The 22,165-nt window shown below is 40.1% G+C and overlaps 1 protein-coding gene across 7 annotated transcripts in view; it reads right to left on the bottom strand.

The window, feature by feature from the left end:
• The window catches only part of VWA3B (von Willebrand factor A domain containing 3B), a 214,686-nt gene that overhangs the window by 66,446 nt on the left and 126,075 nt on the right, over positions 1 to 22,165 (bottom strand). For all 7 annotated transcript variants that reach the window (XR_015249270.1, XR_015249267.1, XR_015249268.1 and 4 more), the window contains exons 13-16: positions 22,028 to 22,126; positions 14,340 to 14,522; positions 8,507 to 8,637; positions 5,558 to 5,715 (exon numbers count right to left, since the gene is read on the bottom strand). Coding sequence is in view for 3 of the 7 variants with exons in the window: in XM_086701270.1 (XP_086557396.1) it covers positions 5,558 to 5,715; positions 8,507 to 8,637; positions 14,340 to 14,522; positions 22,028 to 22,126 (571 nt within the window). In the remaining 4 variants the exon portion in view is untranslated. The remainder of the gene's footprint in view (positions 1 to 5,557; positions 5,716 to 8,506; positions 8,638 to 14,339; positions 14,523 to 22,027; positions 22,127 to 22,165) is intronic.

The raw sequence follows: 22,165 nt of genomic DNA, 5'->3' as shown, positions 1-22,165 counted from the left end.
ACACAGGACCAATAAAGAAACAAGGGCCCTGAATGACACATTGGATCAGATGGACTTGACAGATGTATTTAGAACTCTGCATCCCAAAGCAACAGAATATACTTTCTTCTAGAGTGCACATGGAACCTTCTCCAAGATAGATCACATACTGGGTCACAAAACAGCCCTTCATAAGTATAAAAGAATTGAGATCATACCATGCATACTTTCAGACCACAATGCTATGAAGCTTGAAATCAACCATAGGAAAAAGTCTGGAAAATCTCCAAAAGAATGGAGGTTAAAGACACCCTACTAAAGAATGAGTGGGTCAACCAGACAATTAGAGAAGAAATTTAAAAATATATGGAAACAAGTGAAAATGAAAATACAACAATCCAAATGCTTTGGGATGCAGCAAAGGCAGTCCTGAGAGGAAAATACATTGCAATCCAGGCCTATCTCAAGAAATAAGAAAAATCCCAAATACAAAATCTAACAGCACACCTAAAGGAAATAGAAGCAGAACAGCAAAGACACTCCAAACCCAGCAGAAGAGAAATAATAAAGATCAGAGCAGAAATAAACAATATAGAATCTAAAAAAACTGTAGAGCAGATCAATGAAACCAAGAGTTGGTTTTTTGAAAAAATAAACAAAACTGATAAACCTCTAGCCAGGCTTCTCAAAAAGAAAAGGGAGATGACCCAAATAAATAAAATCATGAATGAAAATGCAATTATTATAACCAATCCCTCAGAAATACAAGCAATTATCAGGGAATACTATGAAAAATTATATGGCAACAAATTAGACAACCTGGAAGAAATGGACAAATTCCTAAGCACCACCCACTTCCAAAACTCAAACAGGAAGAAATAGAAAGCTTGAACAGACCATAACCAGTGAAGAAATTGAATCAGTTATCAAAAATCTCCCAACAAATAAGAGTCCCGGACCAGATGGCTTCCCAGGGGAATTCTACCAGACATTTAAAGCAGAGATAATACCTATCCTTCTCAAGCTGTTCCAGAAAATAGAAAGGGAAGGAAAACTTCCAGACTCATTCTATGAAGCCAGCATTACTTTGATTCCTAAACCAGACAGAGACCCAGCAAAAAAAGGGAACTACAGGTCAATATCCCTGATGAATATGGATGCAAAAATTCTCAATAAGATACTAGCAAATCAAATTCAACACCATATAAAAACAATTCTTCACCATGATCAAGTGGGATTCATTCCTGGGCTGCAGGGCTGGTTCAATATTTGCAAATCAATCATTGTGATACATCACATTAATTAAAAAAAAAGATGAAAACCATATGATCCTGTCAATCGATGCAGAAAAAGCATTTGACAAAATTCAGCATCCTTTCTTAATAAAAACCCCCAAGAAAGTCGGGATAGAAGGAACATACTTAAACATCATAAAAGCCATTTATGAAAAGCCCACAGCTAATATCATCAATGGGGAAAAACTGAGAGCTTTCTCCTTGAAATCAGGAACATGACAGGGATGTCCACTCTCATCGCTGTTGTTTAACATAGTGTTAGAAGTGCTACCATCAGCAATCGGACAACAAAAGGAAATCAAAGGCATCAAAATTGGCAATGATGAAGTCAAGCTTTCACTTTTTGCAGATGACATGATATTATACATGGAAAATCCGGTAGACTCCACCAAAGTCTGCTAGAACTGATACATGAATTTAGCAAAGTTGCAGGATACAAAATCAATGTACAGAAATCAGTTGCATTCTTATACACTAATAATGAAGCAACAGAAAGGCAAATAAAGAAACTGATCCCATTCACAATTGCACCAAGAAGCATAAAATAACTAGGAATAACCTAACCAAAGATGTAAAAGATCTGTATGCTGAAAACTATAGATAGCTTATGAAGGAAATTGAAGAAGATATAAAGAAATGGAAAAACATTCCATGCTCATGGATTGGAAGAATAAATATTGTCAAAATGTCAATACTATCCAAAGCTATCTACACATTCAATGCAATCCCAATCAAAATTGCACCAGCATTCTTCTTAAAGATAGAACAAGCAATCCTAAAATTTGTATGGAACCACAACAGGCCCTGAATAGCCAAAGTAATTTTGAAGAAGAAGACCAAAGCAGGAGGCATCACAATCCCATACATTAGCCTCTACTACAAAGCTGTAATCATCAAGACAGTATGGTATTGGCACAAAAACAGACACATAGACCAATGGAATGGAATAGAAACCCAAGAATGAGACCCAGAAAAGTATGGTCAACTAATCTTTGACAAAGCAGGAAAGAATATCCAATGGAAAAAAGACAGTCTCTTTAACAAATGGTGCTGGGAGAACTGGAAAGCAACATGCAGAAGGATGAAACTAGACCACTTTCTTACATCATTCACAAAAATAAACTCAAAATGGATGAAGGACCTGAATGTGAGACAGGAAACCATCAAAACCCTAGAGGAGAAAGCAGGCAAAAACCTCTCTGACCTCAGCCGTAGCAATTTCTTACTTGACACATTCCCAAAGGCAAGGGAATTAAAAGCAAAAATGAACTATTGGGACCTCATGAAGATAAAAAGCTTCTGCACTGTAAAGGAAACAATCAACAAAACTAAAAGGCAACCAACGGAATGGGAAAAGATATTTGCAAATGACATATTGGACAAAGGGCTAGTATCCAAAATCTATAAAGAGCTCACCAAACTCCACACCTGAAAAACAAATAATCCAGTGAAGAAATGGGCAGAAAACATGAATGGACACTTCTCTAAAGAAGACATCCAGATGGCCAACAGGCACATGAAAAGATGCTCAATGTCACTCCTCATCAGGGAAATACAAATCAAAACCACACTCAGATACCACCTCACGCCAGTCAGAGTGGCCAAAATGAACAAATCAGGAAACCATAGATGCTGGCGAGGATGTGGAGAAACACGAACCCTCTTGCACTGTTGGTGGGAATGCAAACTGGTGCAGCCGCTCTGGAAAACAGTGTGGAGGTTCCTCAAAAAATTAAAAATAGATCTACCCTATGACCCAGCAGTAGCAGTGCTAGGAATTTACCAAGGGATACAGGAGTGCTGATGCATAGGGGCACCTGTATCCCCAATGTTTATAGCAGCACTTTCAACAATAGCCAAATTATGGAAAGAGCCTAAATGTCCATCAACTGATGAATGGATAAAGAAATTGTGGTTTATATACACAATGGAATACTACGTGGCAATGAGAAAAAATGAAATATGGCATTTTGTAGCAACATGGATGGAACTGGAGAGTGTTATGCTAAGTGAAATAAGTCATATAGAGAAAGACAGATAGCATATGTTTTCACTCTTATGTGGATCCTGAGAAACTTAACAGAAGACCATGGGGGAGGGGAAGGAAAAAAAAAGAAGGTTAGGGAGGGAGCCAAAACATAAGAGACTCTTAAAAACTGAGAACAAACTGAGGGTTGATGGGGGGTGGGTGATGGGTACTGAGGAGGGCACCTGTTGGGATGAGCACTGGGTGTTGTATGGAAACCAATTTGACAATAAATTTCATATTAAAAATAAATAAATAAAATTTTTAAAGTATACTTATCATGATGAGCACTGAAAAATGTATAGAATTGTTGAATTGTTATATTGTACACCCAAAACTAATATAACACTATGTTAATTATACTTGGATAATAAGAATAATAAAAACTCAAATGTATTATGGATTTAAATGTATAATATAAAGCTACATTTGTTTTAAAACTATGTAAATAAATGACAAAATTTCTAAGGAAAAACATAAAAGAAAATCTTCAGGAATTAGGGCTAAGGAAAAGGTTCCTAGATTTGACACCAGAAGCATGATCCATAAAAGGAAAGACTGGTAAACTGAATCTCAGCATTTTTAAAAGCTTTTGCTTGGTCAAAGACTCAAGAAGATGAAAAGACAAACTACATCCTGGGAGAAAATATATGCAAGCAACATATTTAAAACAAAATCCTAGAATCTAGAATGAAGAACTTTCAGTACCTGTCAATAAAAAACAAAACAAATGATCCATGTAGAAAATGGGTAAGGCACATGCACAGACATTTTTTCTAAGAGGATATATAGACTGCAAACAAGCACATGAACAGATATTCAAAATCATTAGCCATTACAGGGGCGTCTGGGTGTCTCGGTTGAGCGTTTGACTTCAGCTCAGGTCATGATTTCATGGTTCGTGAGTCTGAGTCCTGCATCAGGCTCTGTGCTGACAGCTCAGAGCCTGGAGCTTGCTTGGGATTCTGTGTCTCCCTCTATCTTTGCCCCTCCCCTACTCACGCTCTTTCTCTCAAAAATAAACAAACATTAACACAATTAAAAAAAATAAAACAACAAAAAAACACACAGGTTTACAATTCTAAAATTTGTATGGACCCACAAAAGACCCCAAAGAGCCAAAACAATCTTGAGAAAGGAGAACAATGCCAGAGGTATCATGCTCCTTGATTTCAAACTGTTAATAAAGCCATAGTAATCAAAACAGTATTGTATTGGCATCAAAGCAGACACACAGATCAATGGGACAGCATAAGAGTCCAGAAATAAACCCATGTTTATATGGTTAGTTAATTTATGACAGAGGGATGCTGAGTGGTTCAGGTGGTTAAGCATCTGACTTTGGCTCAGGTCATGATCTCACAGTTCGTGAGTTCAAGCCCTGTGTCGGGCTCTGTGCCGAAAGCTCAGAGCCTGGAGTCTGGTTCAGATTCTGTGTGTGTGTCTCTCTCTGGCCTCCCCCACTCACGCTCTATCTCTCTCTCTCTCTCTCAAAAATAAACATTAAAAAAAGTTAAAAAAAAAAAAAAAAGTAGACTGGTGGTTGCCAGAGGTGGGGGATGGGGAAGTCGGCAAAATGGGCGAAGGAGGTCTAAAGGTACAAACTTCCAGTTATAAAATAAAGTGATGGGGATGTAATGTACAGCATGGTGACTATAGTTAACACTTTATTGCATATTTGAAAATTGCTAAGAGTGTAGATCTTAATAGATCTTTTCTCTCATCATAAGAGAAAAATGTTTTTATAACTATGTATGGTGATGGATGATAACTAAACTTACTGTGGTGATCAATCTTCAATATATACAACTATCAAATCATTATGTTGTACTCCTAAAACCAATATAATGTTATGTGTCAATTACATGTCACTAGAACAAAAACAAAACCAAAAACCCATAGGTTTAGGCTCCTTTTGAAATATTATGTGCATTGGGGCACCTGGGTGGCTCAGTCAGCTAAGCATCTGACTTGATTTCTGCTCAGGTCATGATCCTACAGTTCCTGAGATTGGGCCACACAGGGCTCTATGCGGAGCCTGCTTGGGATTCTCTCTCTCCCCCACCTGCTTGTGCACTTTCTCTCTCTCTCTCTTCCCCCAGCTCTCTCTCTCACTAAATAAATAAACATTAAAAAAAAAAAAAGAAGTGTTGGTGTCATTTAAAAAAATAAATATTAGGTGGATTTAGTTTTATTCTACCTTCTTGCATTGAAGGAAAACTAGTAATGAGATTCAAACCATTTTGTTCACTGATACCTGCGTGGAGGACTTTCCTTTTCGGAATCTTTTGATTTGAAAAGTCCTCTGGTAATTTCAACGTATCTAGGGATGACATTTGTGCTGATTCGACATCAGAGTGAGGTTTTGCACATTTTTCTGAAGTTGAAACCATAGAAGAGATTTCTTTTTGATGCCTGTTTTGATTTAGATAAAAAAAATAGATGAAAAAAAGGAGTGGGGAGAAACACAGAATTTCCATCAAGAAGGCAGAGTTAGATCAATACAATCATGTTGAATGCTACAAACTTAAAGAAATGGGCCTCGCCTCGCTTGGTGAATATAAGAATTATCTTCCCTGATGCCAAAGAAAGGACAGGGGCCCAGATGTGGAGTCATTAGCTATGGCTCACACTGCAGCTCTGTTCTTTCCCTGCTGTGTGACTTGCCGAAGTCCTTGAATCCTCTCTGAACTTCCTAACTTTCCTCTTCTGTAAACTGTGGGGTAATTCAGCTGTGCACTAACTCTGTGGGACTGATGTGAGAATGAACATGAGGAAAAGCCAGTTGTAAATGAGAAAGCCTTACACAAACCCATTTCTCTACCATAGGGTTGACTAGATAGCTCTTATAAAAGCCAGAGAAGGGAAACCCTTGCCTTGGACCCCCTATGCCAGTACCAGATCACAGCAAACCATTCTGGTGAAGATCTGGAGCCAGGAGGGGCCCTAGAAATGCCAGAGAACTTTCCCAGACATACCTTTCCCGAAGCTCTAAACATAGCAGCCACAGAAAGGAAAGTTTCCAAAACAATCTCCTGCTCTAACACTGTAAAACATGCCCTCTCTCCTACACCCCCCCCCCCACCTGCCTGCCTACTTCATCAACCACTCCACAGTGTTCCATAATCTTGTGTGTCTGTATCCCCCACCACACTGCATCTTGTGATGGAAGGGGCCAGGCTTATATTCATCTGTGCATCCCAGTTCGCCAGGCAAATGATCTGCGCTTCCATAAATGCTTTAAAAAAGAAGGAAGGGAGAGGAGATTTGGAGCTGAAACATTTTTTCACCTAGTAAAAAGCTAGAACAAGGTAATTTATTTTTGACTATAGTTATGTCAGCGAATTAACTTTTCCTAATGTTATGTTATAAGGAAGTATAGGAGGATGCTCTCTCTAGAATGAGGCTTTTATTACATGACAGGCATATCCTCATTTAATATCCCCAACAACCATATGACCACCATTATTCCCATGTTGTGGATGAGGAAACTGAGGCTCAGCAGGGTTAACTAACTTGCCCAAATTTACCCAACATGTAATGATGGGAAGCCTGGATTAAAATACTTTTCTGCATGACTCTAGAACATAGCCCCTAAAAAAGAACACAAAAACCAAAAATGCATTCACTACTCAATCAATAGCAGATACAGTCAACTGACTAAGCCAACTTCCAAGTAATAGCTAGTCATTTTGTCCCGAGATTTTTTAGTTTGATTAAATAAGGGAAAGAAGATAGTTAAGCTACAAAGGGTAATTTACATTGAGGTGCTGCCCATTTGTTTGACTGTTAGTTTATTTGTTCCAATTATCTGAATTGAGAAGATGGACCTGAGCTTTTCCAAGTAAATACTTTAAAAATAATTCTGTAAAATTTCATTAGAAGATTTCCCAGTATAATATTTATCTCTTTTACTGATTCCATGCTCATGCCCTGCCTCCAGCCCATATGAATGCTTAATTTGCTAAGAGGAAGACAGTTAATATTGACAAAGATGAAATCCTGATTGATAAATGTATTTTCAACTTCTTTGTATTTGCTATCACTGTTTTTTAAAAAAAGACATCCCCCTGGAGCACCTGGGTGGCCCAGTTAAGCACCTGACTCTTGATTTGACTCAGGTCATGATCGCACAGTTCATGAGATCCAGCCCTGCAACAGGATCTGTGCTGACAGTGTGGAGCCTGCTTGGGATTCTCTCTCTCCCTCTGCCCCTCCCTCCCTCCCTCCCCCTCCCCCACAGCCAGTCATGCACACATGTGCACGCTTTCTCTCTCTCTCTCTCCAAATAAGTAAATAAACCTTAAAAAAAAAAAGACATCTTCCTGATAGGGTATTTATATGAAGCTGAGATATTTGAATATCTGTATAATGTTAAATTGTATTAATAAGATTTGACACCATTTTTTTTTTTTTCAACGTTTATTTTTTATTTTTATTTTTGGGACAGAGAGAGACAGAGCATGAACGGGGGAGGGGCAGAGAGAGAGGGAGACACCGAATCGGAAACAGGCTCCAGGCTCTGAGCCATCAGCCCAGAGCCCGACGCGGGGCTCGAACTCACGGACCGCGAGATCGTGACCTGGCTGAAGTCGGACGCCCAACCGACTGCGCCACCCAGGCGCCCCAGACACCATTTCTGAATATTGGTGTGGTTTTGATTTTTGTTTAAAAGATTACTAATTACAGGCATATTAGATTATAGGCTAGAAAAAGACCTGAGAAATTATCTATCCCAAACCTACCACCACAGCTGCCATTTCCAAGATGAGGAAATGGAGACTTAGCAATGGACAGGTATGGAGAGAAGTTAGAGATTCGCCAAGATCACACAGAGACCCTTGGGGCTCCTGATCCCTGAGTCAAATCTGCTACAATACATAGCACTCCTGCTGTGCTCTGTCACTGCTGGGGGTGGGGGGCCTATCCACACGGGGTGGAGATGAGATGTTAACATTGCTCTCTTAAGTGCCGCACAAGGATTTTAGAACTTACATATAAAGGTAAATATGTGGCCTCTTTAAGCCACATATTAGATTATAAAATTAGATTATGAATTCTCTTTCCTTAAAAAAAATTCCTACATAATCATGCTATGTGATTCCTTTCACTAAAAGAAATCCCCAGAAGTACTACAGAAAAAAGAGGTAGCAAGGAGAGTGAGCAGAGCATCTGAGGGGGAAAACAGGGGCTCTGGCACACTCACCTACTGTCTCCTTCCTTTTCCCCATTGTACCACCAATCCATGATCAAGGACTCCGAATAAAGGTTTTGTACCTTCTCCAGGTCACTTCGTCCCTGCTCCATTTCCTTAATTAAAAGAGTCAGATCTTCATTCTGCCAAAATGAGAAGTAAACATATTGTGAAGAGTTCAAATTTCAAACATTTCTAACAGAAAACCAACTGTATCAAGAAAAGATCTAAAGAATTTCATGTAGTTCTCATATTATTCCATTCTAATAAACAGTTTTAGTGAAGTATAATTAATATAAAATTTATATGAATATAAAACTATATAAAATAGACCAAATGTATGTAAAGTGTACCATTTGAATAGTTTTGACATTCACACTTGTAAAATCTTCATAACAATCAAGATAATAGACATATCCATAACCCCCAAAAGTTTCCTCAGGTCCCCTTGTAAATTTGCCATCCTCCATACCCTTCCCCCCCCAATTCCTAGGCAACTATTCATCTTCTTTCTGTCACTATATTGAAACTATAGCTTCAATTTTGTAGAATTTTATATAAATGAAATCATGCAGTATGTATTCTTTGTCCAACTTCATTCATACGCTTTGAGATTCACCAGGGTTGCAGCATGAATCAGGAGTTCATTCACCGATGCTGAGTAGTATTATATTATATATTGAATACCTAAATTTAGTCACTGGTTGAGGGACTTTATGAGCTTGGGTTATTATAAACAGGCTATGAACTTTTGTGTTCAAGTATTTTTTCAGACATCTGCTTTCATTTCTCTTGATAAAATATTTATTTTGGTGTGATTCACACTGCACATTTTATCTTGGTTGATTTCTGGTAGTTTTTGTTTCTTGTGGAAGTGGTCCTTTTTTTTTTTCTAAGTTGTCAAATTTATGACTGCAAAGTTGTCTACTCCAAACTTCTCTTTGGAGTTTACTCATTTTCTTGAATCTGTATGTTTATATCTTTCACCAAATTTGGGCATCTTTCAGCTATTATTTTTCCATGTAGTCTTTCACCCCCCTTTCTTTCTCCTTTCTTTGGGAAACTCCGATTATACTAATGTCTCTCATTATTGTCCTATAGGTTCCCATGGTTCTGGCTTTCTCTCTATTGTTCAGATTGACAGAATTCTGTCATCTGACCTCAAGTTCACTGATAACATTAAGTCATCTGCATTCTCACCACTGAGCCTATCCAGTGAGTTTACTTTTTATTGCATCTTTCAGTTCTAGAATACCCACCTGGAAATTTTTATAACTTCTACATCTTCGCTGAGATTTTCTATTTGTTCATTTCTCTCTATATAACTTGTAATTGATTGTTGAAGCATTTTTATAATAGGTTCTTTAAAATCCTTGTCATGTAATTCCAACATCTGATTCATCTATCTCAGTGTTGGGATCATATGATGGTCTTTTCTCATTCAAGTTGTGATTTTCTTGGTTCTTGGTATGATGAGTGACTTTTTACTGTATCCAGAACATTCTGGATATATTGTGTTATGAAACTCTAGGTCCTATTTAAAAATTTTTATTTTCGGGGCACCTGGGTGGCTCAGTCAGTTAAGCGTCTGACTCTTGACTTTGGCTCAGGTCATGATCTCACAGTTTGCGAATTCAAGCCCTACATGGAGCTCTATGTTGGCTGTGTGGAGCCTGCTGGGGATTCTCTCTTTCTCCCTCTCTCTCTGCCCCTCCCCCCACTTGCTCTCTCTCTCTCTCTCTCTCTCTCTCTCTCAAAATAAAGAAATAAACTTTAAAAAAATTTCTAAATAAAACTTTTATTTTAGCTCACAGTAACTGTTTAAATTTAGCATGTGGGACTTTGTCCTACTTTTGTGGGCTGCTGCTCCAATGGCAGTTTAATTTTCAGAGCCTTTTTGATATTATTTTGGTCTCCTTTATTAATTTGGTGTCACTGGGGCTCCCGCTGGTCCCTGCTGGTGCTGTCTAAGCCGGCAGAAGGAGTTTCCTATAGTCACATTGCCAGGTATTTTTTGGTGCCTCTACTCTCTCCCCAGGGTGTCCTGTGTCACTGGGTGGGGTAGGAGGGTCCCTGTCCCATAGGAAGAGTTTTCCTGGAATGGACCACTTGCTCTGGCTGGATCATTCTTGCCTGTTTTTCCCGCACACATTCTGGTGTCTCTGTGCAGAGAAGAATCTCAGGTCTCTGGGGAAAAAGGCTTCCCAAACCAGACCACTTGTGGCTGTGTCTCTTTGGCTAGTCCTACCCACTTATCCTAGGGAACCTGTTTTTCTAGTACACTTTTTATATGTTTGGGGCTCTCATGGCTAAATTTTACTTTCATTTGGGCACAACTGTGTATCTGGTGATTTTTTTTCCCAGTTATTATCATCAAAGCAAGCTGTTACAGTGTCAGGAGTTCAGCTATCTTTGTGTGGGACAGCAATCTCTACTTTGTTCACAGAGAGAGCCCCTAAGAGTAGGGAGTCAGAGTACTGGGGAGCTCCACATAGCACTGCCTCCTTTGGTCTTGTTGATACTGGATGGGGTGGAGGATCAGTTCTCCACTCAGGGAGGAGCACAGGAGGGCTACTCCTCTTTCACATTTAATTTATGCTTATTCTTTTGGGTGTTATGGAGCCTCAGCCTCCTATCAACCCTCACTGGCACCAGGGATAGGGGGAAAGTGGAGTGCTGCCTATCTCCAAATCACAATTCCTTTTTCATTTTCACTGATGAGGAGTGTTTTTGGAGGCTCATCTCCTCACTGAGTCCCACTCAGATGAGGGCTGTGGTGTAGCACGGCAGTGACTAGAGTGTTCTCACACTACCTTGTTAAGTCTTAGAGCTGCATGGTGGGGTAGTCCAGCTTGCCACTGGACTCCATGATGGGAGAATCAGAGCACTGTTGACTGGACAATAAGCTTCCTCTCATTCCTCTGATACTACCCCAGCACAGGATTTAGAACACCACCTGCTTCTGTCTAGTAGGGTTTGGAGAATAAGCTTTCCATTCAGCCCTACTCACACTACCCTGGCAGAGAGATCAGAGCATTGCCTGCTTCCACCATGTGGGGGATGCAGGATTAGCTCTCTGGTCAGCTCTACGAATGCCACCTGGCAGAGGGATCAGAGCACCATCACTTGCTTCCAGGGGTTTGCAGAAGATCAGCTCCCTGTTCAGCTCAAATCTCAGGGGAAGGGGTGAAGTTTTTCCATTGGTGTATGACTAGACTATGGCAGGTATTGCAAAAAAGGTTTTCTGTTTTAGGTCACCTTCTTCTCAGTCCTTTGGCTAGGAAGAATGAGGTTTTCTTGGTTTTTTTTTTTTTTTTTTTTTTTGACTGTGCCTGTTAGAGATTCCAGATTGGAGGGTTCAGTAGTGTGCTATCTGGGATATATGGGAGGCATTAACAAATCCCCCAAGACTTACTTCCATGTCATTCCTTAAGTTCTGAGGTCCCTAGGGATTCTATTTTCTTCTCTCCACCTTTCAGAATATTCCTATGCTTATTTGTTGTGTTATATCCAGGATTTTTTTTAGCTATAAGATGTAGGATCTGGAAGGAATGGGGCAACACCGTTACTGCTGGAACTGAAAGTCCCTCTGGTAATTTATCTTATAAGTAGATTTACATAAGAAGTAAAAAAAAAAAGTCTTAATTATCGACCCATGCAGTTATCCTTTGCTTTTCAGTCCTAAGTGTAGATCTGTATATCCATCTGGTATAGTTTTTCTTCTGCCGAAAGTACTGCCTATAATATATCTTTTACTGCAGGTTTAATGGTGACAAATTTTTTCAGTTTTTGTATATCTTTGAAGTCTTTATTCTACTTTCCTTTTTGAGAGGTATTTTCAGTTTATAGATTCTACACTGAGCTTTTTTTTTCTTTCAGTACTTTAAAAATATAACTCCACTGTCTTTTCACATGCATTGTTTCTGATGAGAAATATGCTGTCATCCTTATCTGTGTTCCTCTAAATAATGCAGCTTCTTTCACCCTATTCTTTTAAGATTTTCTCTTTGTCACTGCTTCTAAGAAGTTTAAGTCTGATATGATTTGGTGTAGTTTCCTCCTGTTTCTTGTGCTTAGCATTCATTGTGTTTCATGGATCTGTGGGTTTATAGTTTTTAACCAATTTGGAAAATTTCTGGCACTATTGCTTCAACTACATACCTATTAGACTACTTGAAGTTTCCCACAGCTCACTTATGCCCTATTTTCTAGGTTTTTGTTTATTGTTTTAATTCTCTTTCTTCTGTTACATTTTGGATAGTTTCTATTGCTGCCTTACAGTTTACTAATCTTTTGTTCTGCAATGTCTGACCTGCTGTTCTTCTCAGCCCATGTATTCTTCACCTCATACATTGTAGTTTACATCTCTAAAATTTTTAATTGTGTCTTAATTGTATTTTTCATCTCTCCCTTTTTGAATATATCAGATAGAGCTACAATAACTGTTTTTATGCTCTAACACTAATATCTGCATCAGTTATGCACATGTTTTAATTTTTGTGTTTGCTTTTTCTCCTCCTTATGGACTTGTATTTTCTTGCTTTTTTCACATACTTGGTACTATTTGAATTAATGTCAGAAACTGTTAATTTTACTTTCTTGGGTCATGGATATTTTTGCTTTCTTATAATTATTCTTGGGGTTTGTTCAGGGATGCAGTTAACTTCCTTGGAAATAGATCAATCCTTTCGGGTCTTGCATTTTGAAGATTTTCTAGGCAGACCTGGAGCAGCATTTGGTTTTTCACACTCCTGAGGCAAGATCCTTCTTTATACTCTACCCAATGTCCATTGGATTATGAAGTTTTCCAGTCTAGCTGATGGAGGGAGTCACTATTCCCTGCCTTGTGTGAGCTCAGAGAGCTCATTGTTCCCTCCGATCCTTCTCCTTTCAGATGATTCATTCCCCAGACTCTAGTGGTTTATTCAAATGTCAGCATTGCTCTGGCTTGTCCTGGATTTAAAGTGACTCTGCAGGAGAGATGATAAGATAAAAAACATTCTCTAGAAGGGCATTCTTGAAATGCATATCCTCAGGCCAAGACTGGAGTACTGGAGAATAGAATGTTATTTAGTTTCTCCCATCAGCCCATTAGAATGAATTGATTTATCAGATGGTCACATGGTTATACAGTCTGAGAAGTCGGGAGACTTCCTAGGATCTGAATTTTTCTTAAGTTTTCCACAAATGTCTATAAACAGCAGAGGTTAACAAAGTTCCAAGTAGGGACCCCTTGGGATGCTTGTTAAAAATACAGATTCCTGGGATGCCTGGGTGACTCAGTCGGTTAAGTGTCTGATTCTTGGTTTTGGCTCAGGTCATGATCTCATGGTTCACGGGTTCAAGCCCTGTGTCGGGCTCTGCACTGACAGTGCAGAGTGTCCTTGAGATTCTCAATCTCTCTCTCCCTCTCTCTCTCTCTTTCTCAAAAATAAACTTAAAAAAAATACAGATTCCTAACATTTGGCAAAATGTTGATAATTATTGAATCTGACTGATGGGTACATGAGGCAGGGGTCTATATACTTTTCTACTTTTCTGTATGTTTGAAACTTTCCATAATAAAAAGCCTAGAAGAAAAACAAAATATATTAATTAAGATTTCTGGGCCTCTATGCCTAGAGTTTAATTTAGTAGCTCTGAAGTGTGACCCTGGAAATCTGCATTTTCACAAATGCCTTAGTTCAGATGGTCCTTGGACCACATCTTGGAGTAAATGGTTAAGTGATTTCATTTGCTTGACTAAGTTGTCTTTGTGGTTGCAGTTTTATCAACTAAGGTATTATCCATTGGCCTCCAGCCTGTACAGAGTGAACACTCTCTTCTCAGTTCATTAAGCTCTTACCTGAATAGCCTCTGGAGGATACAGATCCTTGCAGCCAAAATTATAAAGGTGGAACTCTCCTCCAGTCAAAGAAGCAAGCTCTTTCAAAAATCCATTTGCAATCTCATCATTGTAATTGAAGGAGATGGTGTAAATGGGAATTTTCTGAAAAACTTTGACTTGGTCTACAACCATTTCAGGTGGCTGAAATGATACATTTTGAGGGGAAAAAAGGGAGATGGAAAGAGAGGAAAAGAAAGAAAAAATTAGATGTGAAAGTCCTTAGTATTTGCTATAGACAGTGAGATTCTCAACTAGTAATTCCTTATACAGTGATGAGTGGCTTCTTGGAAAGGTGTCAATTCAATAAACAAAGCAAACAATGCCAGGTGGTGAGAGTATGAAGACCAATGACTCAGCCATTGCTTCTGAGGTGAGGGCTCACAATTTGGTGGAGAAAAGAATCTGGAAGAAAGATGTGACTAACTAAATCACTCAATTTTAGGTGCACCTAAGCCTAAAGCTCATGCTTTTAGAGTGTTGGGCAGGGGTGTCTGGGTGCTCAGTCGGTTGGGCGTCTGACTTCAGCTCAGGTCATGATCTCACAGTCCATGAGTTTGAGCCCCGTGTTGGGCTCTGTGCTGATAGCTCAGAGCCGGTAGCTGCTTCAAATTTGGTGTCTCCCTCTCTCTCTGTCCCTCCCCTGCTCATGCTCTCTCTCTCTCTCTAAAATAAATAATCATTAAAAAAATTAAAAAAAAGAAACACAGCAAACTATAAATAAGCTTAACATATTTAAAAATAATAATAATAAAGTTCTGGGTTATATTTTAGAGCACTGAAAGTATCAGGGTAAAACATCCTTGCTATTGGGATTCTAGAGAGGAGGCCACTGGATCTCAAGGTGGCTTCCAAAGCACCTACTCCAAAAGAGCAATTTCCAGCCTCAGAAAGGCCATTGTCAATGAGTTTCCCACAGAGTGAAAGAAGAGACGGTTATTGAGGGTCCTTGTACGTGCTAGGCACTCTGCTGGGAGCATAACATGCCAGTTAGTCCTCACAATCATCCTGTGAGGCAGTGCTGGAAAGACGGATAGTTGTCTACTAATATCAATTCCTCCCATCTTTTTTTTACTGGCAGAGCCCTGGTTTTCTTTTCATGACAGTAATGTGCCCAGTTAAAAAACAAACAAACAAACAACCATATACACATAACAATTCATCTTCTGACATGTTTTTGCAGCTAGAATGGGCCATGTGACCCAGTTTTGTCCACTGAGATACAGGTGGAAGTCCCAGGGGAAAGATTCCTTTTCTCTGGTAAAAAGGCAAAGATTTAACAACAACAACAACAACATCAACAACAAGAACAACAACAACATTAATGTCCTAATGTCCTTCCCCTTTCCATCCGCACCCCCTGGAAAATGGACACACCCTAGAGATGGAGCAGCCATCTTACAACCATGAGGGTGGAAATCATAAACAAAGATGGTAGAGAATGAACATAAAAAGAAGTCTGTTTTCTTGGAGACATCCGTGAGTAGCTATAGAATCTAGACTACCTACCCCTGGGTTTCTTATCCATAGGAACATAAATCTCTCCATTGTTACAGTCATTTGTCTGCTCCTCTGCTTTTCTCCCCAGTAACATGCAACCCTAATTGGCCCAATGGGTATGGGCTCCACAGACAAAGGAGAAACTGAGACTCAGAAAGATTGTTTCCTAGGGTCATCAAGCTCTTACATGGTAGGACTGAAATTCAAAGCTAATTTTTGGTATTAGAAGCAATGCCAGACTGTTTGTTCCCCTCATTTGCAAGAAAACTGTCTCTTAGGGGCGCCTGGGTGGCTCAGTCAGTTAAGCGTCCGACTTTGGCTCAGGTCATGATCTCGCGGTTTGTGAGTTCAAGCCCCGTGTCGGGCTCTGTGCTGACAGCTCAGAACCTGCAGCCTGTTTCATATTCTGTGTCTCCCTCTCTCTCTCTGACCCTCCCCTGTTCATGCTCTGTCTCTCTCTGTCTCAAAAATAAATAAAAAACGTTAAAAAGATATCTCTAAAAAAAAACTGTCTCTTGGTAAGGATCGACTGTCAAGTAATGTTAACATTATCTGGCTCTCAGAAAAGATGAACTGATAAATTCCTCTGTCATCTCTCCACCACCACAACCACAGCCCAGCTAGGAACCTTCAGAAACTGCTTCTGATTGTCCTGTCCCCACTTCCTCTGAGTTTCCAAGTGCCAGGAGTCCCTCTTTGATTGACCCAACTTGCTGGCTCCTTCAGCCAGTTTCTATTCTCTGCTTCTAGTTCCTATCATTTGGTCTTTAACCCTTCCTATATTCATCTTATGAGCCCTGGAAAGGCAGAGTGATAAGGGAGAGAGGACTCGGGATGCACCAATGGCTGGCCTTATGGAGCTCACACACCACCCAGGGAGGTGACAGTTAAGTGGTCCCCAAGGGTCTGGCCTCATTCCAACCACCACTTACACACAGCCTCTGTCTCTGGATCTGGCTGCAGCAATTGAGCCTGCCCCTGGCCACGAGCCCACCTCCACCTCTCATCCTTTTTTCTCTCCTCTCCCCTCTGGCCATCAGCTGGTTTCCTAACCAAACAGCAACCTAACTGAGCTGACCTCATCACTCTTGTCAACTGCAAGCACAGAGCAAAGTCCTCTCTGCTGCCTCCCCTCCCTTCAGCCTACCTTCCATCTCTGAGTACATACTGTATACCAAGCACTAAGAGCTCTGCTTGTGCTCTCTGCCTGCATCCTCCCTACAACCCTCTGAGGTGGGGCTATCGTTATCCTTGTTTCTTACCAGGGACTCCTGGCCACTACCCCTGATACCAGACTGGATATGCTAGACCTAAATTCTGTTAATTTTGTAGAGTTTTAGCCAGGAACTATTCCTGTATTGACTTATAGCTGATATATTTGGGAAGGGAAAGCAATTAACATTGATTTAGTACTGATTGTGGGTGCCAGGTACTGTGGGTAGCATTTTCAGCTTTTCATATGCTACCTGACATTTTCATATATTTATTTGCTCATTGCCTATTTCCCTATAAAACATAAGTTTCACTGAAGACAGGTTCATCTTGCTTACCACTGTATTCTAGACTGATAGCAATGCCTGGCACATAAAAGGTACTCAGTAAATATCTGTGGAATGCATTCATGGGAACATCATCTCATTTACTCATGAATAGGGAGTATTAGTTCTAAGCCACAGATGAGGAAATTCACAGTAGAGGACTTGCCCAAGGTCATTCAGATGGGCAGTGCTGGGGATGAGCTTCGAACCCTGTTCTCTAGCTCCAAAGCTATTTCCGTCATTCCATACAGCTAAAGAGAGCGCAGGCACGAGAAAGTCTGTTAGTGTATTCTCGTGAACCCCCACCTTCACCCAGCCTCAAGTAGTGTTTGCTAAACTGGACCCAGTGTGGTGTTGGGAGAGCTAGGCAGAGGGTGCAGGCACACCTGGACTGCAGAAGGAGCTCCATCCCTGCAACGGAAACTGGCCATTCCTGACCTCCTGCCTGCACCCCACTCAAGGATTCCTTTCCCTAGTTTATGTTCTCACAGCTTTGAAGAGAAGACTCAGAACATGGAAGTAAACCTTTCACGCACACCAGCCCAACTGACCCTGACTCCTTCCACACACTTATTCTAGCAGCTCTGTGTCTAAGAAAGTAGCGGGGCCTTTCCATGTGGAACCCCTGCATGACATTGAGGAAGCCTTTCACAGCCCAAGACTCCTTCATATGTTCCCCCATGGAGGTCCCTTCAATCCCTAAATGAGGCCAAGCAGTGTGCCTGAGAGACTCTCCCCAGTTCTCTCTTCTCTGAGTCTACACAGTAGCCAGATGACCCTTTCACCACAAATGTCAACTGGGGTGGCAAGAAAGGCAAGGATCAGTTCTCCCAACTGCCTGAAGGAGGTTTGGCTGTGCAGGTGGCTCACACTGTGCCTTCTCTATGTCCCCACCCCTGGTATACCTCATATTAGGCTTTACTCATTTCTCTTTGTTTGGAATGGTGCAAAAGCGTTCCTCACTCCAATTTTCTTGATTCCTACCAGGGTAAATCCCTAACTTCAAAGAAGTCCCAAAATGACAATGGCCAAAGATGTGCTGGGCTGCTCCTGGCAGAGGCCCTGCAGTGTCCATTTGCACCTAGAGATGCCCATCAAAGGACACCTATAAATTCCATTTTAATGAAGATGAATATTACTAGAATTCTTTTCACTTGGTTAATTTAAGACTTGTCTTGCTGTATAATTCTTCCCCAGACATTTAACAAATAAGCAGTAAGTTGGTATCTATGGAATTAAATCCTGAATAGCATCTCTGTGTATGCTTTCAAGCAGAAAATTCTGCTGAGTATCGGGAATAATAGCATTGGCCTTACATATTCAGGTCCTACAAAGTCAGTGAAAATTCAGAAAGAAATGGAGATTGTGTGATACATCTTAATGTCCTCTACACAGAACATGAATATCAAATATTCGTTTGCTTTTTTGAGAGAATCTGAGGGGTAATGCAAGAGAAATAGACTGCATGTGAGGAAAATGCAGATATGAACATAAAATGCCTAACTAGGAGTTTATAAATTACTATTTGGGTCGCCGGTACATTTCTAATTCCAATTATCATCCATATCCTTAGTCCTTCATCTTTAAGTGGTCCACAGACCCTCTGATGAAACCGAGAGATCTTCTCCCCAGAGAAATGTACAAGGACATTCTGCATATACTCTCGGAAGATTCCAGACTCTCAGAAGTAATGATAGACTGTAGGTCAAGAATCCTTCCCAACATGGTGGACCATAGGACAAGAATCCTTCCCAATATGCTGTTAGCAGGAGTGTTACTTGGTCCATCCTCTCTGGGGGATATTTGGAAGTATCTATCAAAACATATACCTTTGTACTGAGTCTACTGTTCAGAATTTATGCTATAGCTATACATCTGCAAAACACATGCAAATAGTTACTTTTGCAGCATCGTGTATAACAGAAGCACTGAATAATATAATAATAAAATAGACTGAAAACAACTTCAATGTCCATCTCCAGGACACATGGCTAAATAACTTAGCCATGTGATGGAATACTAGGCACCTATAAAAAATGAGGAAGCTGTTTATGAAATGATAGTAAGCAATTTCCAAGGTATATTGTTTTACATAAAGGTGCAGAATACACTATCATTTATATATTTATGAAAGGGAGTATATATAAATACACTTCTGCTTGCATAACAATCCCTGAAAGAAGATACAAGAAATTGGTAACATACATTGCCTCTTAGCTAGTGAACAGGAGGTAGGAAGGAGAATTTTCTCTGCATGCCCTTTATACCTTTGTAACTAGGTATATCTTTGTATACCTTTGTAATACCATGTGAATGGTATACTATTACACTACACTCATTACTATTCAAAATGAAATAAACAAAATTAATTTCCAAGGTAGAAGTTATATTAAATTTATTTATATAATGGAATATGATGGAGTCATTGTGAATGATGTTTTGGAAGACTTTCTCATGACTTGCCAAAAAATGCATATGTTAGATGAAACAAAGCAAAACAAAATTGAATTATGACTGAGTTAAATTTTCTTTTTTATGCTTATATGCTTATCTATATTTTCTAAATTGCCTATAGTGCAAAGAGTAAAATCAGCAAGAGTTTATTAAAAAAGAAAAGACCCCTTGTCCAGATAACTTTCAAATCAGAATCTCAAGCCCCATATTCCTCAAACACCAGCCCCATATTTTTAGAGGCTTCTGGACATCCATGGACTACAGGTGCTCAAACTCAGCTTCCTCCATCAGCAACTCCCAAGCTTGCTTCTTCTTTAAATTTAAATTTAAATCAGTTCCTAACATAATCATTATAAACCAGACATCAGTAATCATGATGCCTTTCTCTCTTGGTGTTATCTTCTCCTCACTCCATCCTCCTCTGCTCCCAAACTGGTCCCCACATCCTTTGATGCTACTTCTATTATCTCATCTCTGAGGAGAGTCCTCTCCTCCCCACTTCTGTTTCCTACCTGAGGTGGGCCCTCACCAGCTCCCATCTAGATTTAGTCTTTCCCTCCCACTGTTGAGGCATATTTCTGAAGTACAGGTGAATGGGACCACCTGCCCCACTACAGCCCCTACTGTGGTAAAATCCACTCACTCTTTCCAGGTGGCCGTCAAGGACCTTCATAATCTTCCTCAACCAAACTTTCCAGCCTCAGCCCTGACACTCTTCTGTCATTGCCCTTGCTCTCAGATTGTTTCTCTGGGTAGCCCACATACTTCCACACTTCTGTTCCTTCTGCCCAAGACACCAATAATCTCTGTTTAGAAAATTCCTTCTCCTGGGGTGTCTGGGTGGCTCAGTTCGTTAAGCATCTGACTTCTGCTCAGGTCATGATCTCGCAGTTTGTGAGTTTAAGTCCCACATCAGGCTCTGTGCTGACGGCTCAGAGCCTGGAGCCTGCTTCAGATTCTGTGTCTCCCTCTCTCTCTGTCCCTACCCAGCGCTCGCTCTCTCTCTCTCTCTCTCTCTCTCTCTCAAAAGTCAATAAACATAAAAAAATAATTTAAAAGGAAATTACTTCTCCTCTTTCCAGACAGAGCTCAAATGCCCCCTCCTCAGTGGACTCTTTCCCAGCCTTCTCTCCATCTTGTACAGCAGAATTCATCACTCAGCTCCCAGACATCTCACAGCACAAACAACCCCACACCCTGTGTCATATCACAGTTAACCATACATGTCCAGCACATCCTCCAAAGTGTAAGTGCCCCTAAGGCAGGGGTAAGATGTTATTCATCTTTGTAGCCTCAAACCTTGGCACCACACGTGGAGCATAAGCAAAGCACAATTGCTTCTAAACAGAAAGCATAGTGAAGTTGATTGGAAAATCATTCAAAATAAAATTTCACTTTACATATAACTTCTCTGCCATAAATCTAATGCTGTGATAAAATCCAGTTGCTTTACTATTTAAGCCCTGGACCATTTGACTAGGATATTTTACAGTATTTGCCTAGCACTCTTCACATGCAAACACCTCACAATGAAGGATGCAAGTTGATACTAATTCACTTCAGCGGTTAATTTACATTGTACTGGCCTGCAAATCCGTATGTTTATTTAATGCCCAGAGCATTAGTCTTTCATTCACAAAGCTCAAAAGAAGATGAACAGACTCCACTAAAACTTTTCAAATATTTTCCAGTCAGGCTAAGCAAAACAAAGAACATTTCACTAGAAAGGCATGCTTTTGTTTAAGTGATTACTAAGTTAAAATTAGGGGTAAAACCAAGGACATTGTGCAGTGACATGTTTAGATTTGGAGTCCCTGAAGGAAAAAAAAAATAAAAAAGAATCTCCTTACTCTTAGTTTGTAATAAAACATAAACCAGTCCTCAGTGGAAGGTGGATATCTCCTTTCATGGGTTTGGTCTCCAGGCCTGTGGGTGTGTGGTGCATTAACCAGACAACATTTGCTGTCACATAAATTCTCCTCTGCATTTCAGCAGACAAAAGAATTCCTCAGTGTATTTTCTCACCTCAGTTCTGGGTCCCTAAGCCAAGGAACCATCTCTCAACAGCTTTTCAATGGCAGTTATAAAAGTCCCTCAAACTCATTCTCAGCATTCAAAGGGTACCGGTGAATCTGTGTCCCCAACTTTGGTAAGTACCTGATCAGGTCTCCCATCTGTCAAAAGGTAGATTACTTGTGTTTCTTCATCAGCGAAAGCAATTTGCAGAGCATTTAGGGTGTTTGTGGAACTTCCAACCTATAACAGAGAGAGAGAGAGAAAGATACCAAGCACATA

Source organism: Puma concolor, chromosome A3 (genome assembly GCF_028749965.1).
Source record: "Puma concolor isolate L17-30 chromosome A3, mPumCon1.1.hap2, whole genome shotgun sequence".
Classification (NCBI taxonomy): Eukaryota; Metazoa; Chordata; class Mammalia; order Carnivora; family Felidae; genus Puma; species Puma concolor.
This window is presented reverse-complemented; position numbering and strand designations above follow the sequence as displayed.